The sequence below is a fragment of the Hyperolius riggenbachi genome, chromosome 3 (assembly GCF_040937935.1).
Source record: "Hyperolius riggenbachi isolate aHypRig1 chromosome 3, aHypRig1.pri, whole genome shotgun sequence".
Taxonomy (NCBI): Eukaryota; Metazoa; Chordata; class Amphibia; order Anura; family Hyperoliidae; genus Hyperolius; species Hyperolius riggenbachi.
The window spans coordinates 100896555-100918602 of record NC_090648.1 but is presented as its reverse complement, the minus strand read 5'-3'; the positions used below and the strand labels follow the sequence as shown (position 1 = coordinate 100918602).

Here is a 22048-nt window from a genome sequence, read left to right as displayed (position 1 = left end):
CTGTCCGCGCTCCCGCTCGTAAACACGCCGCCCGCCGCTAGTAAACACGCCGCCGCCCGCTCGCCCAGGGATCAATGAACGGGAAAATCCATTCCCGTTCGTTGATCTAAGCCCCACAATGATCCGCTGCTCTCCGATGGGCAGCGCGATCATTGTGAGAAAAAACAAACACTCACAGCCTCCTACTACATGCCCTACCTACATCTCGGAGCTTATTCACAAGTATACACCAGGTCGCCCCCTCCGTTCTTCCAACGACCTTCGCCTCACCACCCCGCGCATTTCACACTCCCATGCCCGCCTGCAGGATTTCTCAAGAGCTGCCCCCACCCTCTGGAATGCCCTTCCACCACCCATCAGACTTGCTCCCTCTTTCAACACATTCAAGCAAGCCCTCAAAACCCACCTCTTTATGATGGCCTACCCACCTCCTACCACACAGTAACTCTCTAAGGAATATTTAACAGCCCCCCCTAGTGTTTCCACCCCTCCCTTTAGATTGTAAGCCTCTGGCAGGGTCCTCCACTCCCTAGTGTAATCTACAGGATCATGTGCTCCTGTCCTATGACAGCCTGTACTTGTATTACTGGGCCTACCTAACCAGCCCATATTGCATGATCATGTATTTTGTACAATTTGTATGTATAACTTTGTTCTATGTGTATAACCCTATGTATGTCATCCTTGTATCATTGTATATATTTATTGTCCAGCGCTGCGTAATATGTTGGCGCTTTATAAATACAATAAATAATAATAATAATAATACTTCCTGCGAGCGTCCGGAAGGACGCTCGCAGGTCGCAATACACAAAAAGTTACTGTTGCCATCTTGTGGCCAAATAGTAAAACTACACCCTAAGCATTTTTCACATAGAAATAAATGAGTGTTACACAAAAAATTAACTCATTACCTCCCCATTTTTTTTTTTTTTTGTAATTAAAAAAAAATTCAAAAATTTACAATTAAAAAAAATACATAAATAGTTACCTTAGGGACTGAACTTTTTAAATATTTATGTCAAGGGGGTATAACACTGTTACTTTATAAACTATGGGCTTGTAATTAGGGATGGACGCAAAACTGAAAAAATGCACCTTTATTTCCAAATAAAATATTGGCGCCAAACATTGTGATAGGGACATAATTTAAACGGTTTTATAACCGGGACAAAAGGGCAAATAAATTTCATGGGTTTTAATTACAGTAGCATGCATTATTTAAAAACTATAATGGCCGAAAACTGAAAAATAATTATTTTTTCCCACATTTTTCCTATTTTCCCATTAAAACACATTTAGAATAAAATAATTCTTGGCATAATGTCCCACCTAAAGAAAGCCTAATTGGTGGCGGAAAAAACAAGATATAGTTCATTTAATTGCGATAAGTAATGATAAAGTTATAGACGAATGAATGGAAGGAGCGCTGAAAGGTAAAAATTGCTCTGGTGCTCAGGGGGTAAAACCCCTCAGTGGTGAAGTGGTTAAAATTAAATATGTCAATATCCTCTCTTGATGTATTTCATAATGGATTTTTCAATAAACGTTTACTGTTAAAAATGCTAGTGTATGAGTGCCAAATACCACAGTCCACAGTCCAAGAGTCAGATCTCTTTCAGCCGGACAATAGGGCTTAAATGATATAAGACAAGTTTTTCAATGTTTTGGCTGAACAGGGTACACAGTCCATACATCAGGGGTCTCAAACTCGCGGCCTGCGGGCCATTTGCGGCCCTCGATACAATATTTTGTGGCCCTCGCCAGCAAAAGCTTCCTTATAGTTCGCTTCAGTGCTCCCAAGTAATCCGCCGCATCCCCGCCGCTAAACGAGGGCTGCAGAGCCCCCAAATCGCCCGGGGGGCAATCCGCCGGCATTTCCTGGAAGGGGCAGAGCTTTCAGCTTCAGCTCTGCCCCTCCTGACGTCAATCACCGCACGGATCGCCGCCTTTTCCCGCCCCTCTCTGAACGAAGAGTGAGAGGGGCGGGCAGAGGCGGCGATGCGCCGCGATTGTGAAATTCCTTATGCGGCCCAGCCTCATCCTGACTTTGCCTCCTGCGGCCCCCCAGGTAAATTGAGTTTGAGACCCCTGCCATACATGCTAAAGTATACCTGAAATAAAAGGAATATGAACACTTATTTCCTTTTAAACAATGCAGATTGCCTGGCTGTCCTGCTGATCCTCTGCCTCTAATACTTTGAGGCTCAGTTCCCACTTCAACGGATGCAAAAATGGACACGGTATAGCAGATGCGCTATGTCCATTTTGCATCCGCTCTGTGCCGTCTGCTCCATATCACCGCTGCTTGGTCCCTCTATACTCCGGCAGGAGCATGGGGCTCTCCATAGGAAGCAATAGAACAATTCTCCCTAGCAACAGAGAGAACTTTCATTGGTCCACCACGAACCAATGAGAATTCGCCCTGTTACTGAGGATTCCCATTGGTCTTTTGCAGTCCAGTGAAGATCCTCATGTTGACGCTGGCCACTGGGCTCTGTACAGGAACCGAGCGGTGGGAAAAATGGGCAGTAGTCTGTGGTGATCCTGCTGTAGCCCCGGGGGAGATGCAATCCCCATAGGCTATAAAGGGGAACGCTTCCACCTGGCCCAGGATTATCATGGACTGCACAGATTAGAAGTGTGGTCCACTTACTTACTGCAACAGATCCCACGTTGACAAGTGTTATAAAATAGGAGCCATTCACTTTCAATTTTACGATGAGCGGAGAAAGGACAAAAAATGGCCATTCTCCGCTCAAGTGGGAACAGAGCCTCAGCCACAACCCCTGAACAAGCACAGAGATTGGTCACTTGACTGAAGTCTGACTGGTTTTGCTGAATGCTTATTTCAGGTGAGTGGTTCAGACACTACTGATGTATGAAAGATCAGTAGGATAGCCAGCCAATTTACATTGTTTAACCTCTTGAGGACCGCAGTATTAAACCCCCCTAAAGACCAGGCCATTTTTTTATAAATAGGCCACTGCAGGGCCGCACAACTCAGCACATGACACAAGTGACCCCCCCCCCTCCCCCTTTTCTCCCCACCAACAGAGCTTTCTGTTGGCGGGGTCAGATCGTCCAGACAAACACCCCCCCCCCCCCCCCTCCCCGCCCCCGGATGTTTGTTTGTTTGCATATAAATATTTATGACTTTATTTTTTAATAAATTTTCCTGTGTTTTTTAGTTTCTATTTATTCCCCCCCTCCCTCCCCCCGCCCGCCAGTCAGCATGATCAACTGTCATAGGCTTCAGCCTATGACAGCCGATCACTGTCATGTCTCCCAGGGCCAGTACAGCGCTGCTGTGGATCGCAGCACTGTACAAGGTAATTAGACGCCGGTTTCGCCGTCTAATAGTCTCTGAGCGGCGATCACCGCTGGGAGTCTGAAGGGGCACTATGGCGAAAAATTTTAAAATTTAAAATATGTGCAAACATACACAAATAAGAAGTATGTTTTTTCCAGAGTAAAAAGAGCAATAAATTACTTTTCTCCTATGTTGCTGTCACTTACAGTAGGTAGTAGAAATCTGACTGAAGCGACAGGTTTTGGACTAGTCCATCTCTTCATGGGTGATTCTCAGGGATTTATTTATTTTCAAAAGCACTTAGTGAATGGCAGTTGCTCTGTCCAACTGCCAAAAAACTGTGTAGGGAGCAGGGAAGCGGGCCAGCATCATTGTTTAAATCCTTTTTAGGGAATCTATATATATAAAATCGTGTGTGTGTGTGTGTGTTTGTGCGCGTGCGTGTGTTTGTGCGTGTGCGTTTGTGTGTGTGCGTGTGCGTGTGCGTGTGTGTTGCGATCACTCGAAAACGCCTAGACCGATTTGAACGAAATTTGGTATAGAGATCCCTTACTACCTGGGATGATATGTTCTGGGGGTCTCGCGTCCCCCCTGCACACCTGGGCGGAGCTACAAACAGCAAATCAAATTTCACCCATTCGTATCAATGGAAAAAATGGAAAAGGCTGCCGTTCTCACAGTAATCAAGCCAGAGTCCCCACACTTGGCACAGTTGGTCACTTGGTGACCGAGGTTACAAATCCAGGAAAAGTGGGCGGAGCATTAAACAGCCAATCAAATTTCAGCCATTCATTTTAAATGGGAAAATGTAAACTGCAGCCATTCTTAGACTGTAAATCGCAGGGTTTTCAAACTTGGCACACTTGGCCACTGAATGGCTGGGAATAATATTCCAGAAAGTGGGTGGTGCTTACAACAGCCAATCAAAATTCACCTATTGATTTTCAAGGGGAATATTGAAACTGCTGCTATTCTTACACTGTTAATAGCAGAGTCTTGAAACTTGCTACAGTTGGTGATTGAGTGACTGGGGTCCAAATTCACTAAAGGGGCGGGGCCACAAACAGCCAATCAGATTTCCTTGGAGGATAAACTGCTTCCATTCACACATTTTTGATGCCGGGAACCTGAAAGTTCACAAACTTGGTCATTGAGTGACTGTGTGTTCAGTTTGCAAAAATTGGGCGGAGCCAAAAACAAATTTTACTGGGAAAATATAAACTGCAGCCATTCTTACACCGTTAATGGCAGGGTTCTCAAACTTTGCACAGTTGGTCACTGGGTGAATGAGATTAAGATTTTGGAAGGTGGGTGGAGCCTACAACAGCCAATAAAAAGTCACCTTTTGATTTTCAAAGAGAATATTTAAGCTGCTACCATTCTTATACTGTTAATAGCAGATGCCTCAAACCTGGTACAGTCTGTCACTGGGTGACTAGGGTTCAAATTCAGAAAGGGGGCGGAGCCACAAACAGCCCATCAGATTTGTTTATTTTTCAATGGGAATATACAAAGTATTGATACCAATGACCCCAAAGCTGATAAACTTGATAATTGAGTGACTGTATGTCAAGGTTAGAAAAAGTGGGCGGCGCCAACAACTTAATTTTTTGTATGGCAGCGGTCCCAAACTTGACACAATTGGCCACTGGGTGACTGGGATTAATATTCATAAATGTGGGTGGAGCCAACAACAGCTAATTAAAATTCACCAATTGATTTTCAAGGGGAATAATGGCAGAGGCCTCAAACCTGATACAGTCAGTCATTGGGTGACTGGGGTCCAAATTTAGTAAAGGGGGTGGAGCCACAAACAGCCAATCAGATTTGATAGATTGATTTCAACCATTCTGTTATTGGTAGGGTTCTCAAACTTGACCCAGTTGGCCACTGGGTGACTGGGACCAATATTCAGGAAAGTGGGTGGAGCCTACAGCAGCCAATCAAAATTCACCTTTTGATATTCAAGGGTAATATTTACATTGCTGCCATTGATACACTCTTAATGGCAGAGGCCTCAAATCTGGGTCAGCCAGTCAATGGGAGACTGGGGTTTACATTCTGAAAAGGGAGCGGGCCAAAAACAGACAATCAGATTTGTTTAATTTCAATGGTAAAATGCAACTTATTGATGCCAAAGACCCCAAAGCTCATAAACTTGGTCATTGAGTGACTGTGTGTCAAGGTTAGAAATAGTGGGCGGAGAAAAAAAACAACTAACTTTTTACATGGGGAAATATAAACGGCAGCTATTCTTACACTTTTAATGGCAGGGTTCTCAAACTTGACACAGTTGGTCATTGGGTGACTGGGATTGATATTCAGAAAAGTAGGTGAAGCCTATAAGAGCCAATCAAAATTCACCTATTGATTTTCCATGTGAATATTGAAACTGCAGCCATTCTTACACTGTTAATGGCAGAGGCCTCATACCTGCTACAGTCGGTCGTTAAGTGACTAGGGTTTAAATTCACTAAAGAGGCAGAGCCAAAAACAGCCAGATTTCTTTGTTGGATAAACTGCTTCCATTAGAACAATTTTGATGCCAGGAACCCAAAAGCCAATAAACTTGGTCATTGAGTAGTGACAAGGTTACAAAAAGTGGATGGAGTCAAAAACAGATTTTTCTGGGAAATTGTATACTGCAGCCCTTCTTCACTGTTAATGGCAGGGTTCTCAAACGTAGCACAGCTGGTTACTAGGTGACTGGGATTAATATCCAGGAAAGTGGGTGGAGCCTAAAAAAGCCAATCAAAATTTACCTGTTGATTTTTAAGGGGAATATTAAAATTGCTGCTTTAATGGCACAAGCCTCAAACCTGGTACAGTTGATCATTGGGTCAATGGGGTTCAAATTCAGAAAAGGGACAGAGCCACAACAGTCAATCAGATTTGTTTCATTTCATGGGAAAATACAAATAATTGATGCCAACGACCCCAAAGCTCACAAACTTGGTCATTGAGTGACTGTGTGTCAAGGTTACAAAAAATGGGCGGAGCCAAAAACAAATTTCACTGGTAAAATGTAAACTGCAGCCCTTCTTACACTGTTTATGACAGGGTTCCCAAACGTTGCCCAGATGGTCACTGGGTGACTGAGAGTAATATTCAGGGAAGTGGGTGGAGCTTATAATAGCCAATCAAAATTAACCTGATGATTTTCAAGGGGAATATTTAAATTGCTGCCATTTTTACACTGTTAATAGCAGATGCCTCAAACCTGCTACAGTTGGTCATTGGGTGACTGGGGTTCAAATGCTGGAGAGGGGCGGAGCCACAAACAGCCAATCTGATTTGTTTAGTTTTTTCTGGGAATATGCAAATTATTGATGCCAAGGACCCCAAAGCTCACAAACTTGGTTATTGAGTGTTTGTGCGTTAGGGTTAGAAAAATAGGCGGAGCCAACACCAGTCAAATACATACACGGGCAATGCCGGGTCATCAGTGGGTGGAGACAAATACAAATTTCACTGGGAAAACGTAAACTGCAGCCATTCTTACACTGTTAATGGCAGGGTTCTTAAACTTTGCACAGTTGGTCACTGGGTGACTGGGATTAATATTCAGAAAAGTGGGTGGAGCCTACAAAAGTGAATCAAACTTCACCTATTGCTTTTCAAGGGGAATATTTAATTGCTACTATTCTTGCACTGCGAATGGCACAGGCCTCAAACCTGGTACAGTTGGTCAATGGGTGACTGGGGTCCAAATTCAGAAAAGGGGGCGGAGGCGCAAACAGCCTATCAGATTTGTTCATTTTAATGCAAATTTTTGATGCCAAAGATGGCAAGGCTCACAAACTTGATCATTGAGTAATTGCGTGTTAGAGTTAGAAAAAGTGGGCGGAGCCAACACCAGCCAAATACATACCCGGGCAACGCCGGGCAATCAGCTAGTATCTTTATAAAGAATAAAAGCCTTGCTGAGAATCCCCTATGAAGAGATGGACTAGTCCAAAACCTGTCGGCTCTGTCCGATTTCTACTGCCTACTGTAAGTGACAGCAACATAGGAGAACAGTCATTTGTAGCTCATTTTACTTCGGAAAAAAACATACGTCTTATTTGAGTATGTTTGCACATACTTTAAATTGTACAATTTTTTGCCATAGTGCCCCTTTAAAAGGAAATAAATATGGAAGCCTTTATATCCCTTTAAGTTTCACCTGCACAGTACAGATCCAGTCTCAGCAGAAAATATTTTACATTTCACACAAGCTGCATATAGTGATTTCTATTAGGAAACCTTAGAAGGAATCATCCATCGGCCACAGCTGTGAGGAAAAATGGGACGCTGCAGCCCCCTGGTGTTCTATGTGGGAACTGCAGGGTACATGATTACATCCATTATGCAACAGTTTCAATTATTTATTTTCTTGTAAGGTCTTTTAAAGTTAAAAGTTCACAGGGAGAACTTACCAAAGGAGATGTGCAGTGAAGAAGAATAAGAACAGCAAAGAGCAGCTGTGTTTACTTCAAGAATCCAGTCATGCTTGGCGTTAATGACAGCTGGAAACTGCACATAATAGCAAGTCTGAGGCACACAAAGCTTTACTTAGGCGCTCTGTACTACATCTCCATTACTAAGTCATCCCTACCTTACTGAACAATACTTTGATGCAGTCTTCTAAAATCTCATAGAGGAAACACACTTCCATTAAGAACCAAAAGCTGCAATGTGTGACTCCAAAAAGGTTGAAGGAACCTGAAATAAGGTCTACATGGAGGATGCCATGTTTATTCCCTTGTTAAAAAAAAAAAGGCAGTTGCTTGGTTGTCATGGGGATTTTTTTTTTCTTTTGTAGTTCTTTAGTCACACACATGAAACAAGCATGCAGCTAGATTAATGTTTTTTTCAGTGTTCAACCTGCACAAAAGCAAAAGTACCACATGATCATATGATTGTCCCCAGCCCATCAGAGAAGTACACATCGATCACCTGAACAATCTATCATGACCTTCTGTTTGAATTCCCCTTGCAGGGAGGACTGGGGGATCAATGTGGCGTGGCCACGCATGCGCAAAAGGGGACGACTGGCCTAGAATAACATATGTTGGCGGCTACCACAGGAGAACGGAGTGGCCTGGGAGAACGGCAAAGAAGCCCACACACCTCATGGGGCTGAAGGAAGTTATTTGCTTTTCTCTGAAGAATTATTAACTTCATACCTTTACTTTGTCTCTTTGAGGTCCCATTCCTCAGATGTGCCCACTTCCTGCCTGTAGACTTGCTGCCAGTCTATAGGAAGAGGAGAGGGGAACAAAAGACATCTAAACCCATATGCAATTAACTTTTTCTCCTTGAATTTCACCAAGTTTATATTTTCTCACGAGTACATTTTGAATCGGCGCCGGTAGACTTGGGCGCAGGATACAGCGGTATATGGCTGATCCTGCTTCTGCACAAGTCCAGGCCGTTTTAATTACTATTCCCCCTCCAGGCCGCCATGGATAGAGGGGGAATGAAATAATTCGGCTTCCAGCGATTGCTGGAGGCCGAATTATTGTGTTTTTAAGCAACCTCGGCTCCGTCTGCTGACGGCTCCGACGTTACTCACTGAGCGCTACAATAGGAGTGATTCCTATTGTAGTTTATGGAGGCGCCGGCTGCGCCCAAATCTAGCAGCCCTGAAAAGCACTGCTCTGTTTCTCACCTTGTAAATAAAATGCTTTTTTTTTTTACTCCCAGCAAGTGAGAAAATAATCTTGATAGTACTTTTTCTACTACTTTCGGTACTTTTTCAATTGTGAAATGCATAAAATTATTTTTAAGAGAAGATTAAAAAATATCTCTAGGAGAAAACTTAGGAGAAAAAGTTAATTGCATATGGGCACTAGAGTTAAAGTATGTTCTAAGACTAAAAATGTCTCTTTCCTGGATTTGGGGCAGTAGGTCTAAACTTTTTCTCCTGATTTCTCTCATCTTGACATTCATGCATAAAAGGCTTATAACAGACATGACCAATGAGGTGCATACAAATGTAATGCAAATGATACGCAGCTTGGAATCACAAAATCACCACGAAGTGCCAAATTCCAAACTACATACAATTTGTATTCAATTTGCATGCAAGATGTAATTATTAGCATCTTAATTACCCTCTTCAGGCCACGGTGTGTTTTCTTGTGTTCTTCAACTATTTTTGCTTAGTTGTTATTTGAGACATCCCCACTCCAAAGAGTTTTCTCATGCACAGGAATTAGGGCCTATGAAAGAAAAAAAAATCTTGCTGACTTTTGTTTATGAGAAATGATGGGTTGATGATGTTAGTGGTCGGCAGGGATGTGGTATGTCATGGTGGAGTAGCATTGCTCCGCTGTAACAATCGTTTGTATTGAAAACAAAAATTGAATACAGCATGCACCCCTTTAGCTATGTCAGCCCAGCAATTGCTCCTGAGCTGAAGGTGGCAATCATATGGCTGGTTGGCTGCATGGCCTATATTCCATATATTCCGGCATATAAGACAACTGGGCGTATAAGACGACTCCCCTCCCCCAACTTTTCCAGTTACAGTATGGAGTTTGGGATATATTCGCCATATAAGACAACCACTCTTCCAACACACACCAAATAAAAATAAAAAACATATACTGGTGCTATGTATGAACAGATACTGGTGCTGTATGTATGTGGTACCCAGTATATAACAGTATATATGCGATTGACTGGTTGGATTGGTCAACTCTCCCTCTCCCTAAGTGGATTGGTCAGCTCTCCTTGTCTCCCTGTTTATCAGAGCGGTATGGAAGAATAGATTGCGCTGTGCCCATAAAACACGCCTATTTCACCCTTCTGGCCCACCCTTGTATCCTCATTACCTCCTTCTCTGCCTCTCAGATCTCGCACATGTGCACCTGAAACGCTTCATTACAGTCCTCAGCAGCGAGATCTGAGAGGCGGTAACAGGATAGGGCGTATCACCCGGCATCAATGACACCCGGTGTATAAGACCACCCCTGACTTTTCAAAAGATTTTCAAGGGTGAAAACGTAGTCTTATAGGCCAGAATATACTGTATTTTTCAGTGCAGAGTGGGTGCTTTGCATAGACTGCAAGCCTGTGGGTGATTTGCAGGGGGTGCTGAAGAATCTGGGTACCCCACACAAGGCATCAGTGTTTAATATGGATGAGTACCAGGCTCTCACGCACACCCAGGGCTCACAAGGGAGTATCAGATGGGGGAAGATTATGTGCTATCTACTTGCTCTTCTGTAGGTGGAGCCTCATCGCAGATAAAAGGGTCTTTTTAACCATTTACCTGTTCAATAGCAGTGCAAGTGTTAACACAGAAAACACTGATGCCAATTTTCTAAATAAACATTAAAAAACCCCTTGAAATCATGTTTTAAAATACTGTTTAATAATCTAACAATGTCTTCTTTAACCTTGTTCCCCTGTCACCAGGGCCAGATTTAAGCTAAGGCCACCTAGGCCATGGCCTAGGGCACCACAGGATCAAGGGCAGGTGGGCAGAAAGCTATACTAGGGGAAGGGAAGGGTCACCTGGCTATCTATACTGGAGGGAGGGGGGGTCATCTATACAGAAAGGGGGAGGATCATCTGGCTTCTTATACTAGAGGGAAGGGGGGGGGGGGGGTCACCAGGATACCTATACTGGAAGAAAGGGGCTAAACATTAAGAACATAAACACAAGCACACACTTGTATAGATATCAGGAAGTCAGAAAGAAAAGAAAAGACCGCAATCTGAGCTGCAGAGTGTTCTGAATGGTGATGATGGACAGCAGATTTTAGACACTCTGCAGCTCACATTGCAGTCTTTTAATCTTCTAACTTCCTGATATCTATACAAGTGTGTGCCTCTGAGGAAGCGGCCCTTGGCCATGAACCACGTGTCAGGCAGCCTTTGTTCTGTATAATGGATTTTTGCATGAACTTTTGACATTTCACGACTGCAATCGAGTAGAATTTTGTATTATTGAAGCATAAAGGACTTTTTGCGGTTCCAAAAAAAAAACCTATTGTCTTGGATTGTGTTGTATACGCTAGATACTAGTGCAGCCAAAGAGATCAGCAGGACTGCCAGGCAACTGCAGGGTCGGCGCTACCATAGAGGCAAAGGAGGCAGCTGCCCCAGGGCCCCAGAGCTTGTAGGGGCCCCCAGTGGCTACAAGAGGAAAAAAAAATTTTTCAAATCGGCCTTATAGTTTTTGAGAAAATCGATTTTAAAGTTTCAAAGGAAAAAAAATACACATTTAAAAACCTGCCGACTTTAATGGTTAATAGCAAATCCACCTTAAATGCTAGAAATCCTAAATTTGCAGGATATGTTAAGGAGATCATTAGGAATAAGAGGAAAAAACTATTTTTCAAAAAGACCTTATAGTTTTTGAGAAAATCGATTTTAAAGTTTCAAAGGAAAAAAGTATACTTTTAAATGCGGTAAATGTCACTTTTAGTAGCAAACCTAACGGTAGTGTAATTTTACATGCATCAAACGAAAACGCAATAAATTTCCTGACGGGGTTTCCAGGGGGTCCATACGCAGCCGCAGCGCTTTGGCCAGGGATCACTATACAGCCGCAATATGGCTGTATGAAGATCCCTGGCATTTTTTTCTATTTTCCCAATTTATTTTTTTTTATGTTTAGAGTGTGGGAATTTTTTTTTTTTTTTTTAAATTATGTGGGGTCCCCCCTCCTGAAACTTTTTAACCCCTTGTCCCCCATGCAGGCTGGGGTAGCCAGAATGTGGAGCTCCGACCCATTGGGACTTCACACCCTGACTATACCAGCTGCAAAAAAGCTCCCCTAATGCCGATTTTTGTTTCGGGGTATATGTTGGGGGGGCCCCCCAGGTTTATTTTGCCCTGGGGCCCCATTGTTGCTTAAACCGGCCCTGGGCAACTGGTATGGTTTAAAAGAAAATAAATATGGCAGCCTCCATATGTTTATCACTTCAGGTTCCATTTAATTGTGAACTGCGGTAGTAACACACACATTACATAAAAATAAAGCACGGTTACTGACTTCCAGTGATACCATATTTCAGAGTTCCCCAGATTTTGCTTAATAGTATGTCACTATTATGACTTCTGCAGTGCCATCTGGGCTTTTAGGGACTACATGTGTTATCCTTGTTGGTGGTAGTAACAACATGATTAGCAGGGCCGTTTCTTGGGCAGTGCGGGCAGGGCGACCGCCTTGGGCACAAACCAGCAAGTAGGTGAAGGGGGGCGCTGGCAGAAGGACATAACCACTAGGGAGCTGGTGACACAAGGTGCAGCCAAATGGAAGAAGAAGATTACCAGCTTGATCACCTTCCTTGACTCCTCCTAGGCTGCCTGCATCAGACGTCAAGTAATCATCACGTCACCTCCTCGTGATGACACCTGATGTTCTGTAACGGTACTGCAGGCTGTTAGTGTGCGGCGCCCATGGAGGAGTTGGCTTGCCGGGGCTCTATTCACCTGTGTGTTTTCCTGGTCCCTGCTTCCTCCTGAATGAGCGGCTGGTCACTAGTAAGTAGGCAGATCTACTTGTGATCTGTGGTTGTGTGACTGTCCCTAAAGAGTAAGGGTTCGTGAGTCCACGGGGAAGGGGTGAAGGGGGCACAATTTTTACACCCTCCCCCTGGGTGCAATTTAGCCTAGAAACTGCCCTGATTATTGGCTAAACTGCAGTATAGTAATGCAACCACAAGATGTCACTGTGTATGCAATGATCTCTATGGTATTGATTTCCTGTATTCACTCTGTGTTTCTCTCTACTCTAAGTAAGCTGCATTACCTGATGGTTGTGTATGATCTATATATATATGCTTGTTTTTCTTCAGTAAAGAGTTCTAACTTGTTATACTGGGTGCCTATCTATGTGTACAGACCACTCTGCTACATATATCCTGCTATAAAGTTAGAACATGTCTACTCCCAACTGTACACCTGAAGCGCACAAATGATCACATAAACACTTATGCCATACTCTTTTTTGGTATTTCCTACTATAGATCAGAATCAGAATTGACATTATTCGCCAAGTGCGACCATGTCACACCCGGATGACACTAGATTCTCCCATAATTCAGTTCTGCAGAGAAGTTCTCTGGCCTGTACTGTGGCACCCCAGTGAGGGCATGTCTTGCAAGGGTTATGGGTCTGACAGTATGGGAAACACTGCTGCAAGCTTTTAAAATTTACCCGAGGTGACATGTGACATTTTGAGATAAATATGTCTATGTACAGTACAAAACACATTGATAACGAGGGTGTTTTACTTGCTTTATTTTGCTGCCTGAAAGAGTTATTTTTTAGGTATAGAACTGACAGCTTCTGTCTTGTCGGTACCTTGTCAGGAATATAGAAAACATCACTGATAAGCAAAGTACAGCCATAAAAGTTTTCTTGGCAGAATACAACTTCTCTGAGCAGAGGGAAATAGGAAAAGGTCAATAGTTCATGTATTTTCACTAAGGGACATTTAATAGGCTGCCACTGAGTAGAGATTACATAACATTTAATTTACTTTGTAAATGATTAAATATAAAATAAAAACCATGAAATATCTAAAAAAAAAGGTATTTTTTAGGAGTAGGAGGAATATTACAATTGTTTATCTCAGCAGTTTATTTTCACCTCGGGTTCGCTTTAAGCTGTCTTTGTAGTCCTTCATAACTGTGAGTAGACAGAGCTAACAGATGAAATAATGCTTTACGACTATCTAATTGTTCCTGCAATGTTTTGCAGACACCATGTGGCTTTATTGCATTGATCCTACCACACAACCAGTCATCTTTGTCCATTCCTCATTTTGTTTTGCTGCACAGAACTTAAGTCGACTGTAAAATCCTAGGACATCATTCTTTTTTTTCCCCTCAACTGTCCAGAGCACCTCGTAATTTAATGTTGTCATATTCCTGTTCGCCTCTTGCCGTTTTCCCCCACTCATCGTCATCATCCTGCAGTCTTCCTCCACTCTGTGTTTTTCCTTTGCCTCTAGGCACAGCATAATCATCCCATCCTGGCAAATAGGGATACTCATAACCCATTTCATGGGCATCTGTTGCTTGTATTTTCCAAGCATCCACCCTTATACCCTCAGGCTCATCATACACAGGGTTGATAGGAACTTCTGGATCATCGTAGATGTGCTCAGGTTTCTGGACCTTCTTTGGCTTTTTCTCTGTTGAAGGAGGTGGTGCCATCAGACCACCGAACCCTGTGGCCAACAGGTTTTGTGCCACTTTATCAAAAGGTACAGCATATTCACTCTCCTGAACAGTATGGTTGGTGGCCGCCTTGTTCTGAGGAACCTGATGAGTGTGTGAAGGAGCCATGGAGAGAGAAGTAGAACGGACAGGCTGCTTTGGTACAGAAGAAAAGTCTTCATGATATTGTTCAAAGGCATTTGGAGAGGAGGCCTCGTTTTGGCTAGCTTTGATGGCACACTCAATGGCATGGAAGATCTGACTTCCAAAAGATGTCTCAAACTCAAAATTTCCCTCTCCAGAAGCACAACGACGGCCAGCCTCAAAGGAGAACATGGTCTGTTGGGTAAAGGGAAATAAGCTTAGTAAGTTATTATATTGAATCTTTTATTTCTAGTTTATTTTAAACCAGTGACCCTTCCTAGCCTGCACTTATTTTGTTACAAGAATGTTGTCAACCCTTTTAAGACTTTGAACTAAGGTTCAGAGATCATAATAACATTCGATGACAAAGGTCAATCACATTCCTATTTAAAAAATAATGTTGTCGAACACTGTCATTGACTAATGGATTTAATGAGACTCTGAAACGAACAAAAATTGCTACTTTTACCTGCTAGTTCACTTCAGTAGTCTCATTAGATGTAAACCGCCGCATCCCCACCACAAAACGAAGGCTTTAGACCCCCAAACCCGGGGCAAACATCCACGACCATCTTGCAGAGCTTTCTGCTGTAGCTCTGCCTCTTCTGATGTCATTCACCGTTTGGATCTCCGCCTCTCTCTGTGAAGGAAGAATGAGAGGGGCGGGGAGAGGTGGCGATACACGGCGATTGACATCAGGAGAGGCAGAGCTGCAGCTGAAAGCTCTGCCTCTTTCAGGAAGCACCGGCCGGATTGCCCCCCCCCCCCCTCCCCCGGGGATTTGGGGGGTCTAAAGCCCTCGTTTTGCGGTGAGGATGCAGCAGTTTACATCTAATGAGAGTACTGAAGCGAACCAGCAGGTAAAAGAAGCAATTTTTGTTCACTTCAGTCTCTCTTATGTGAATATGTGAAACTTCAAACACCAATGAAACCATACTGCATTCATACATGCACATAATTATTCCAAGACTAAAGGCTGAAGAAAATAGCAGAATGAGAAATGATGGTTTTAATAATAGGTGGTTGCAAAAGAGATGATGAATGGTGTGGCTAAGTTTCTTCTTTCAATATTTAAATCAATAATGGTGGACAAATTAAACTTACACAGCATCAGCAAACAGATCATAGTTTGGGCAGAATAACTATGATTCTGCCAGTGGTGTATCTAGAGAGGGGCAGGCATGGCATGTGGCACCTATGGCACGAGCCATGCCTTCCCCAGTGCTGTGCCACCGTGTCTGTCCCCGTGCTGCACTGCCATGCCTGCCCCCCGTGCCTACTTGCTACACAGACCACAGTTCAGCAGAGACCAAAGACAGACAGAGAAGGCACACAATGACCACAGATGCAAAGAAGTACTACCTGTGGAAGTGACATCGTTAGTCACTTCCCCCATGTGAAGTGTGCCACGCAGTTAGTGTGTGTCCTCTCTCTCTTGTTGGTCACTGACCTAAGGTCTGTGAGAAATGGAGAGATGACTAACATGAATGCAATGCCCTAATGGGGGAAGGAGGGGGTCTACCTATACCTAGGGGAGCCTGAGGGGGGGGCGCTACCTATACTGGGCCTGCCTGTCACTACAATTTCATAGGTGCTATAATACCCAGATACGACACTGGGTCCATCGTCAACAAGGTTTCAGTGATTGATAACATGGGCAGAGGGCATGGCTTATCTTCCACATTTGGAACTTCCATACTTGAAAGTTCAGTGATAGTTCAGGACCTAATGTGGCTCACAAGAGGCCTGTTTAAAGGAGTGAGGCTCATTAATGCAGTCTTATTATTTGAATGTGAGTTGCTTGAAGCTTTCAGTCATTTTGCTTCATTTCACAATTACCTCAAACTTCAATCTGCAGATAAAGAAAACCATCAACTAGAAATCACCAGGCCCCCCTGCCAAATTTGGATTCCTAAGGGCCGCTCAGGGCCATTTTGGGGGGCCAGAGGGGTAGCAGCATGAGGTGAGAGCATTGGACATCGGCAGGAAGGGCCGATGTCCAATGCTCTCCCCTCATGTTGCGACCCCTCCAGCCCCCCAAAAATGGCCCTGGGCAGGCCCTAGAGGGCCCCCTGCTGGTGCAGGGGTTGCTTCCCCTATTGTTACGCCCCTGGTAGTAACTCAGTCATGTCCCATGCTCGTAGCACTCCCCTTGACACCACTAGAGGGAGACAGAGAGAACAGAGAAGCTTCTGTGAACCTGTGGAGTTCCCGACACGGTGAGGCGAGTAGACAGAACTACAGGCTTCACTCACGACTTTGCATCGGCTGGGTGATGGAAGCACTCGGGAGGGGCTACAGAGGCTAGTGCTACTACCTCTGCTTCGGCCTGGCTCTGGTTCCAAGTTGAAGACTCCTTTTATTTAATGGACCTGAATGAGTTACTCTGCTGTAGTGATGAAACATCACATAGAAAATGGATTCAGTTGAAGCTATTTTACTTTTCTTTAGACAGGGACAGGGATCATGACAGGGATAAATGATGACCTTTTATAGAAATATTCACCTTGTCTCTTCCAAATCTCCTCAGGTATGGGTAAGGCCAGCTGTACACCAGACTTCCTGTCTGACGATCTCGCAGAGACAGGCTTTTACTTTCTGCTACAAGTGTGTACACACCAGAGAGGCCACAGCGAGATGACGCGTCTGTCTGTCTCACCCGTACCATGAACTGACCTGTATGGAGAGAGAAACTGGGACGGTCATTGGCTGAAATAAAATATGATTTATTTAAAGTAGAACTACGCTCAGAATTTCCTATCTGCTGGGAGAGATTAGCCACAGCATGATGACTTTTATGGACAAAATATATTTTTGTTACAATTTATATAAATCTTTAACAATTGAAGATTACAAGTTGGTTTCACTCTCCAGAGAGCACTGAAAGGGTTAAGCCTTAGTGATTACCTTATGGAGAGAGCTGCCTTTAGACCTCACAGCTGTAATTCACAGCTGCTGCTAACAACTAATTAGATGCTTCTCTGGCCAAACAAGTACAGACACACAGACCAGTGGATTTCTTTAGAAACTACTGTATATGCTCGAGTATAAGTCTTGAAATTTAGGTCTGATTCACTTCATAAAAGTATAGGGGTAGACTTATACAAGAGTCACCGGTAACACTGAGCCCACTGAGCAATGTGTGTACAAATAGTGACATTCCCATTTGAAGCAATTTACCCTGTGGTAAGTCATACTTTGAGGAAAGGAAATGCCAAGAAAACACCGGTCTTAAAGTCCTGGCCACAACAATGAACAAGGAAAGGGGCGGGGTGGTGGAATACTGGGCTGCATAAAAGAGAGTGAATAAATGCAGCACTTGGGGGCCCGGAGGAGTTATTGGCTGCACAAGGGACAGGAGGGGTTAATGGCTGCAATACTGTATGCAGTGCAGTTATTAACCCCTCCTTGTCCCCAAGTGCAGCCATTAACTTTGCTAGGTAGACTTATACTTGAGTCAATACAAAATTCCAGTTTAAGAGCGTCAAATATTGGAGTCAACTTATACACGAGGTCGACCTGTATTCTTGTATATACGGTATATGTGAAATAAAGACTTTTGATTGTGTACTATGCAAGAGTTCAGGGCCACTTCAGAATGCCACCACTTTATAGAATTACTAAGTCCTGACAACTACAGTGATGTAACTATAGCTCTGTGGTGGTAGGGGGCCTGGGAGCTGGGGGGAAGGGCAGAGGAAGTCCTGGGGTGATCCAGTACCTAATGTCATTATGCAGAATGCACAGTGGAAGCCTAAGTATACATTCCCAGTGACCGTGTCTTCTCCACTTCCTGGTTAGTTAGGGGCGAGTGCCCTGCAGCCAGCCAATCATCATGTGGCTTCAGTCCCCGCATGGTGATTTCCTGGCTGCACAGAAAAAAAACTAATCTGCCAAGCTTTTGTATTGACCTCTGATGTATTTATGCATGCTAATCAGGTCACCCCTTAGCTGTGTTTTTTCCAAGCTACAGTGGGATGCGAAAGTTTGGGAAACCTCGTTAATCGTCATGATTTTCCTGTACAAAATCGTTGGTTGTTACAATAAAAAATGTCAGTTAAATATATCATATAGGAGACACACACAGTGATATTTGAGAAGTGAAATTAAGTTTATTGGATCCGATTTACAGAAAGTTCGCAATAATTGTTTAAACAAAATTAGACAGGTGCATAAATTTGGGCACCACAAAAAAGAAATGACATCAATTTTTCCCAGTCCCAGCGCCAAATGTATGCACCTGCCTAATTTTATTGTAACAATTATTGCGAACTTTCTGTAAATCCAATAAACTTCATTTAACTTCTCAAATATCACTGTGTGTGTCTCCTATATATATGATATATTTAACTGGCATTGTTGTATTGTAACAACCAATGATTTATACATGAAAATCATGACCATTAACAAGGTTGCCCAAACTTTCGCATTCCACTGTAAATAAACCCAGTTTTGGTAAGCAAGACCTTCCATTCCCGATTAATTTAGTTGCCCATGTTTGTACCTGTTCTAGATGGTCAATATCCTTCCTTTAGGCTGCTTACACACCAAGACGTTACAGGCGCACGTTAGTGCGCCTGTAACGCTCCCCCAACGCACAGCAATGTAACACAAGTGGGCTGTTCACACAGCCCACGTTGCGTTACATGTAATGCTGCACGTTCGGTGCAAAGTGCAGCATGCTACGGCGTTGGAGCGGCTATAGCCGCGTTAGACTGTTTGCACATGCGCAGTGGGGGGCGGAGAGGAGGCGGGGAGAGCCAGCTACAGTAGCCGCGCACATGGCTACTTAATATTCACTGCACTGGCGGCAGCTGATTGGCCGGCGGGACCACGTGATGCGGAGTGTCTCGCTCCGCATCACGTGGTCCCGCTGGCCAATCAGCGCCACTCTGGGAGACATTATAGGAATCGAGCCGCCGAACGCGGCTCACTCTACCGTCGGCTTTTGCAGCACCATACGTTGTGTTAGGTGCACGTTATGGGACCTTAACGTGACACCTAACACAACGTCTTGGTGTGCAAGAAGCCTTAGCGTGGTGCCCAAAACTTTATCCCATACTCCAGATGTGGCCTCACAAGTGATGTTGCTCTCTATTTGAAGCCTCTCTGTTCCTTTTTAGCCTACTCTTCCATATGCAGCAGCCCCTTTTCTATGTCCACCTGCCTCCTTGGGAAGCAGCCACCCTAGACCCAGGACTCTGTAGCCTTTCCAGAAATCCAGACCTGTACATGATTGGCCAAATAAGCTGACCAGTCGCATTCATGCAAATGGAGGGGAGACTATTTTTTTCTCCCAACAGAAGTCATCAGTAACATCCATAGACATCCATTCAACATCCTCCTCACCTGATCTTGCCAAAACTGGGCTGCAAGTGTCAATTTTAAAGCAGTTTTGAAAATGAAGTGTGCAGGAGACACCTTCCTTTTTCTACATTTTCTAAGATGTCCTACTTTAACTTCCATATAAGGAGCTGTTCTTACCTGGTACGGTCTCCTGGCTTGTGCTGTAGATGGAGTTTTCCTGTAGCTGTAAACCTCCTGAACAGAGAGGCTGACTGCCTGATCTCTCCAGAGAGCGCCGTTCCTGAAAACAGAGGAAGTTTAACATCAGAAAGTTGTTTTGTTATCTGTTATACTTTATATTAAAACTTATATAACTATAAAGAGACCAGAAGCCTTCTCACAATGAGGGGTGTTCAGAAAAACTGGGAAAAAGATTATCGGGGGTAATAATTCAGGGGTAATTTTTCCAGTGAGGTGCTCAGAATAATGAAGGAGAGAATCTGTCTAGCAAGGTAATTGGCATGAATGAAGATGCCATATACTGTTTACTAACACAGCGCCACCTAGCAGCTGGAGGAAGACGTGGCATAGTATATAAATAAATACAGCATCAGCTTTTGATATCACCAGACCTTTATGTACGATTAGGCGCTGACCCGGAAGTAACCTTAAGTACTTCTGAGGCAGCGCTGTAGCGGTGAAGATGCCAGCAGATAAAAGAGGACACGGCGGCGGAATGACAGGGCAGAAAAGACAGCGAAGGGAACCCGGAGTAGGTGAGTTATGTGTGGATTTTTTTTTTTACAGGTAATAAAATTGCGTGGTACAAGTGGGCGTGATCAGGGGCGTTCCTAGGGAGGAAAACTGCCATTTCCTCCCCGCCCATGTTCTACTTTCTAGTTGGTCGAAGATTTCGGCTGACTAGAATGGGGACTTCTGGGGGCACTGGACTGAGAGAACGGTGCTATGACATATGTCCCAACACCATTCACATAACGGCTCCTAGAACAATCTAACCACCTCTCAGTTCAGGGTACTTTAAGACTGACAATTTTTCTACACCTTCAATGAGGGTAAAATTATGTAGGGGTAATTCCATGGCCGTTCAACATAGTTCTGTATTTGACCTCTCTGATTTTGACCACATTTTTTCCCCATGATCAGTGCCCCCTAAACCCCCCCCAAACTAAATTTTAGTGAAAAATTCCGAAATATGGCTGAGCAGTGGCTCAAAGTCAAAATGGACAATTTTGACGTAGATCAATTTTCAAAAAATCATAACTTTGTCAAAAAACATTGCACAGATGGCAGTTTGAGCTTGTTGGAAAGATATTTATCTAAAGTTTAATGAAAAATTTTCAATATTTTTTTAAAATTTGAAAACTTCAAATAAACACATACCGTTCGTTTTTTTTTTTGTATTTTTGGATATGTTAAAGGCCACACTTTGAACTACCTTTCCTGAAAGTTTGACGTTTTGGTCTCGCTTACTTCACGAGAAATGACTCTGGTTAAAGCGCAGTGCGCCCCGAGACACCGCGGTGTCACGCGTGTCTGGGAGCGCTGGAACCCAGCTTCTCTATCGCAGCTACGTCCCAGACTCGTGTCCCCTCCCCCTCCTTTCCCTTTGCTTCTCCCCCCCTCTTTAAAAAATGGGAGTTGCGGTACTAAAAACTATGTTGAACGGCCATGGAATTACCCATAGAAATGTTATTTGTTAATTGTATCTGATAATAACCTATCAGGCTCCATATCAGTAACAAAAATTAAACATGCAGCTTGCCATTAGCAAATTGTACATTTTGATGAATCTTTTCAAAAATTAAAAGTAGCAATACTGTAATAAAAAAAATCCAAAACACTGGCATGCAGCACTGTAGGTGGTATGAAGTTTGACTTAGTGGAAGTAAAATTTCCCTTTTTACATTATTATGACAGTTATCTGTTGTGTACAGTGTATTTTAAAATGTTATATCTTATGTCATCATCTATATTTTAGCTTTCAGAGCCCTTTTAATGTTTATTGTTACAGGAAAGTAAAAATCATTTTATATTGATCCAGATGCACATATAAAACATCCTACAACTGGGCCATTTATAAAAAGCACATTTCTTACTACCAGTCTTACCATCACAAGAA

General features: G+C 43.5%; 1 protein-coding gene across 1 annotated transcript in view; it reads right to left on the bottom strand.

Moving 5' to 3' along the window:
• Positions 1 to 13539: 13539 nt before the first annotated feature.
• DOK2 (docking protein 2) overlaps positions 13540 to 22048 on the bottom strand; it is a 73398-nt gene continuing 64889 nt past the window's right edge. Inside the window, exons 3-5 of the mRNA XM_068272311.1 lie at positions 20107 to 20209; positions 17129 to 17298; positions 13540 to 14817 (exon numbers count right to left, since the gene is read on the bottom strand). Of these exons, the coding sequence (XP_068128412.1) occupies positions 14146 to 14817; positions 17129 to 17298; positions 20107 to 20209 (945 nt within the window). The 3' untranslated portion in view covers positions 13540 to 14145. The remainder of the gene's footprint in view (positions 14818 to 17128; positions 17299 to 20106; positions 20210 to 22048) is intronic.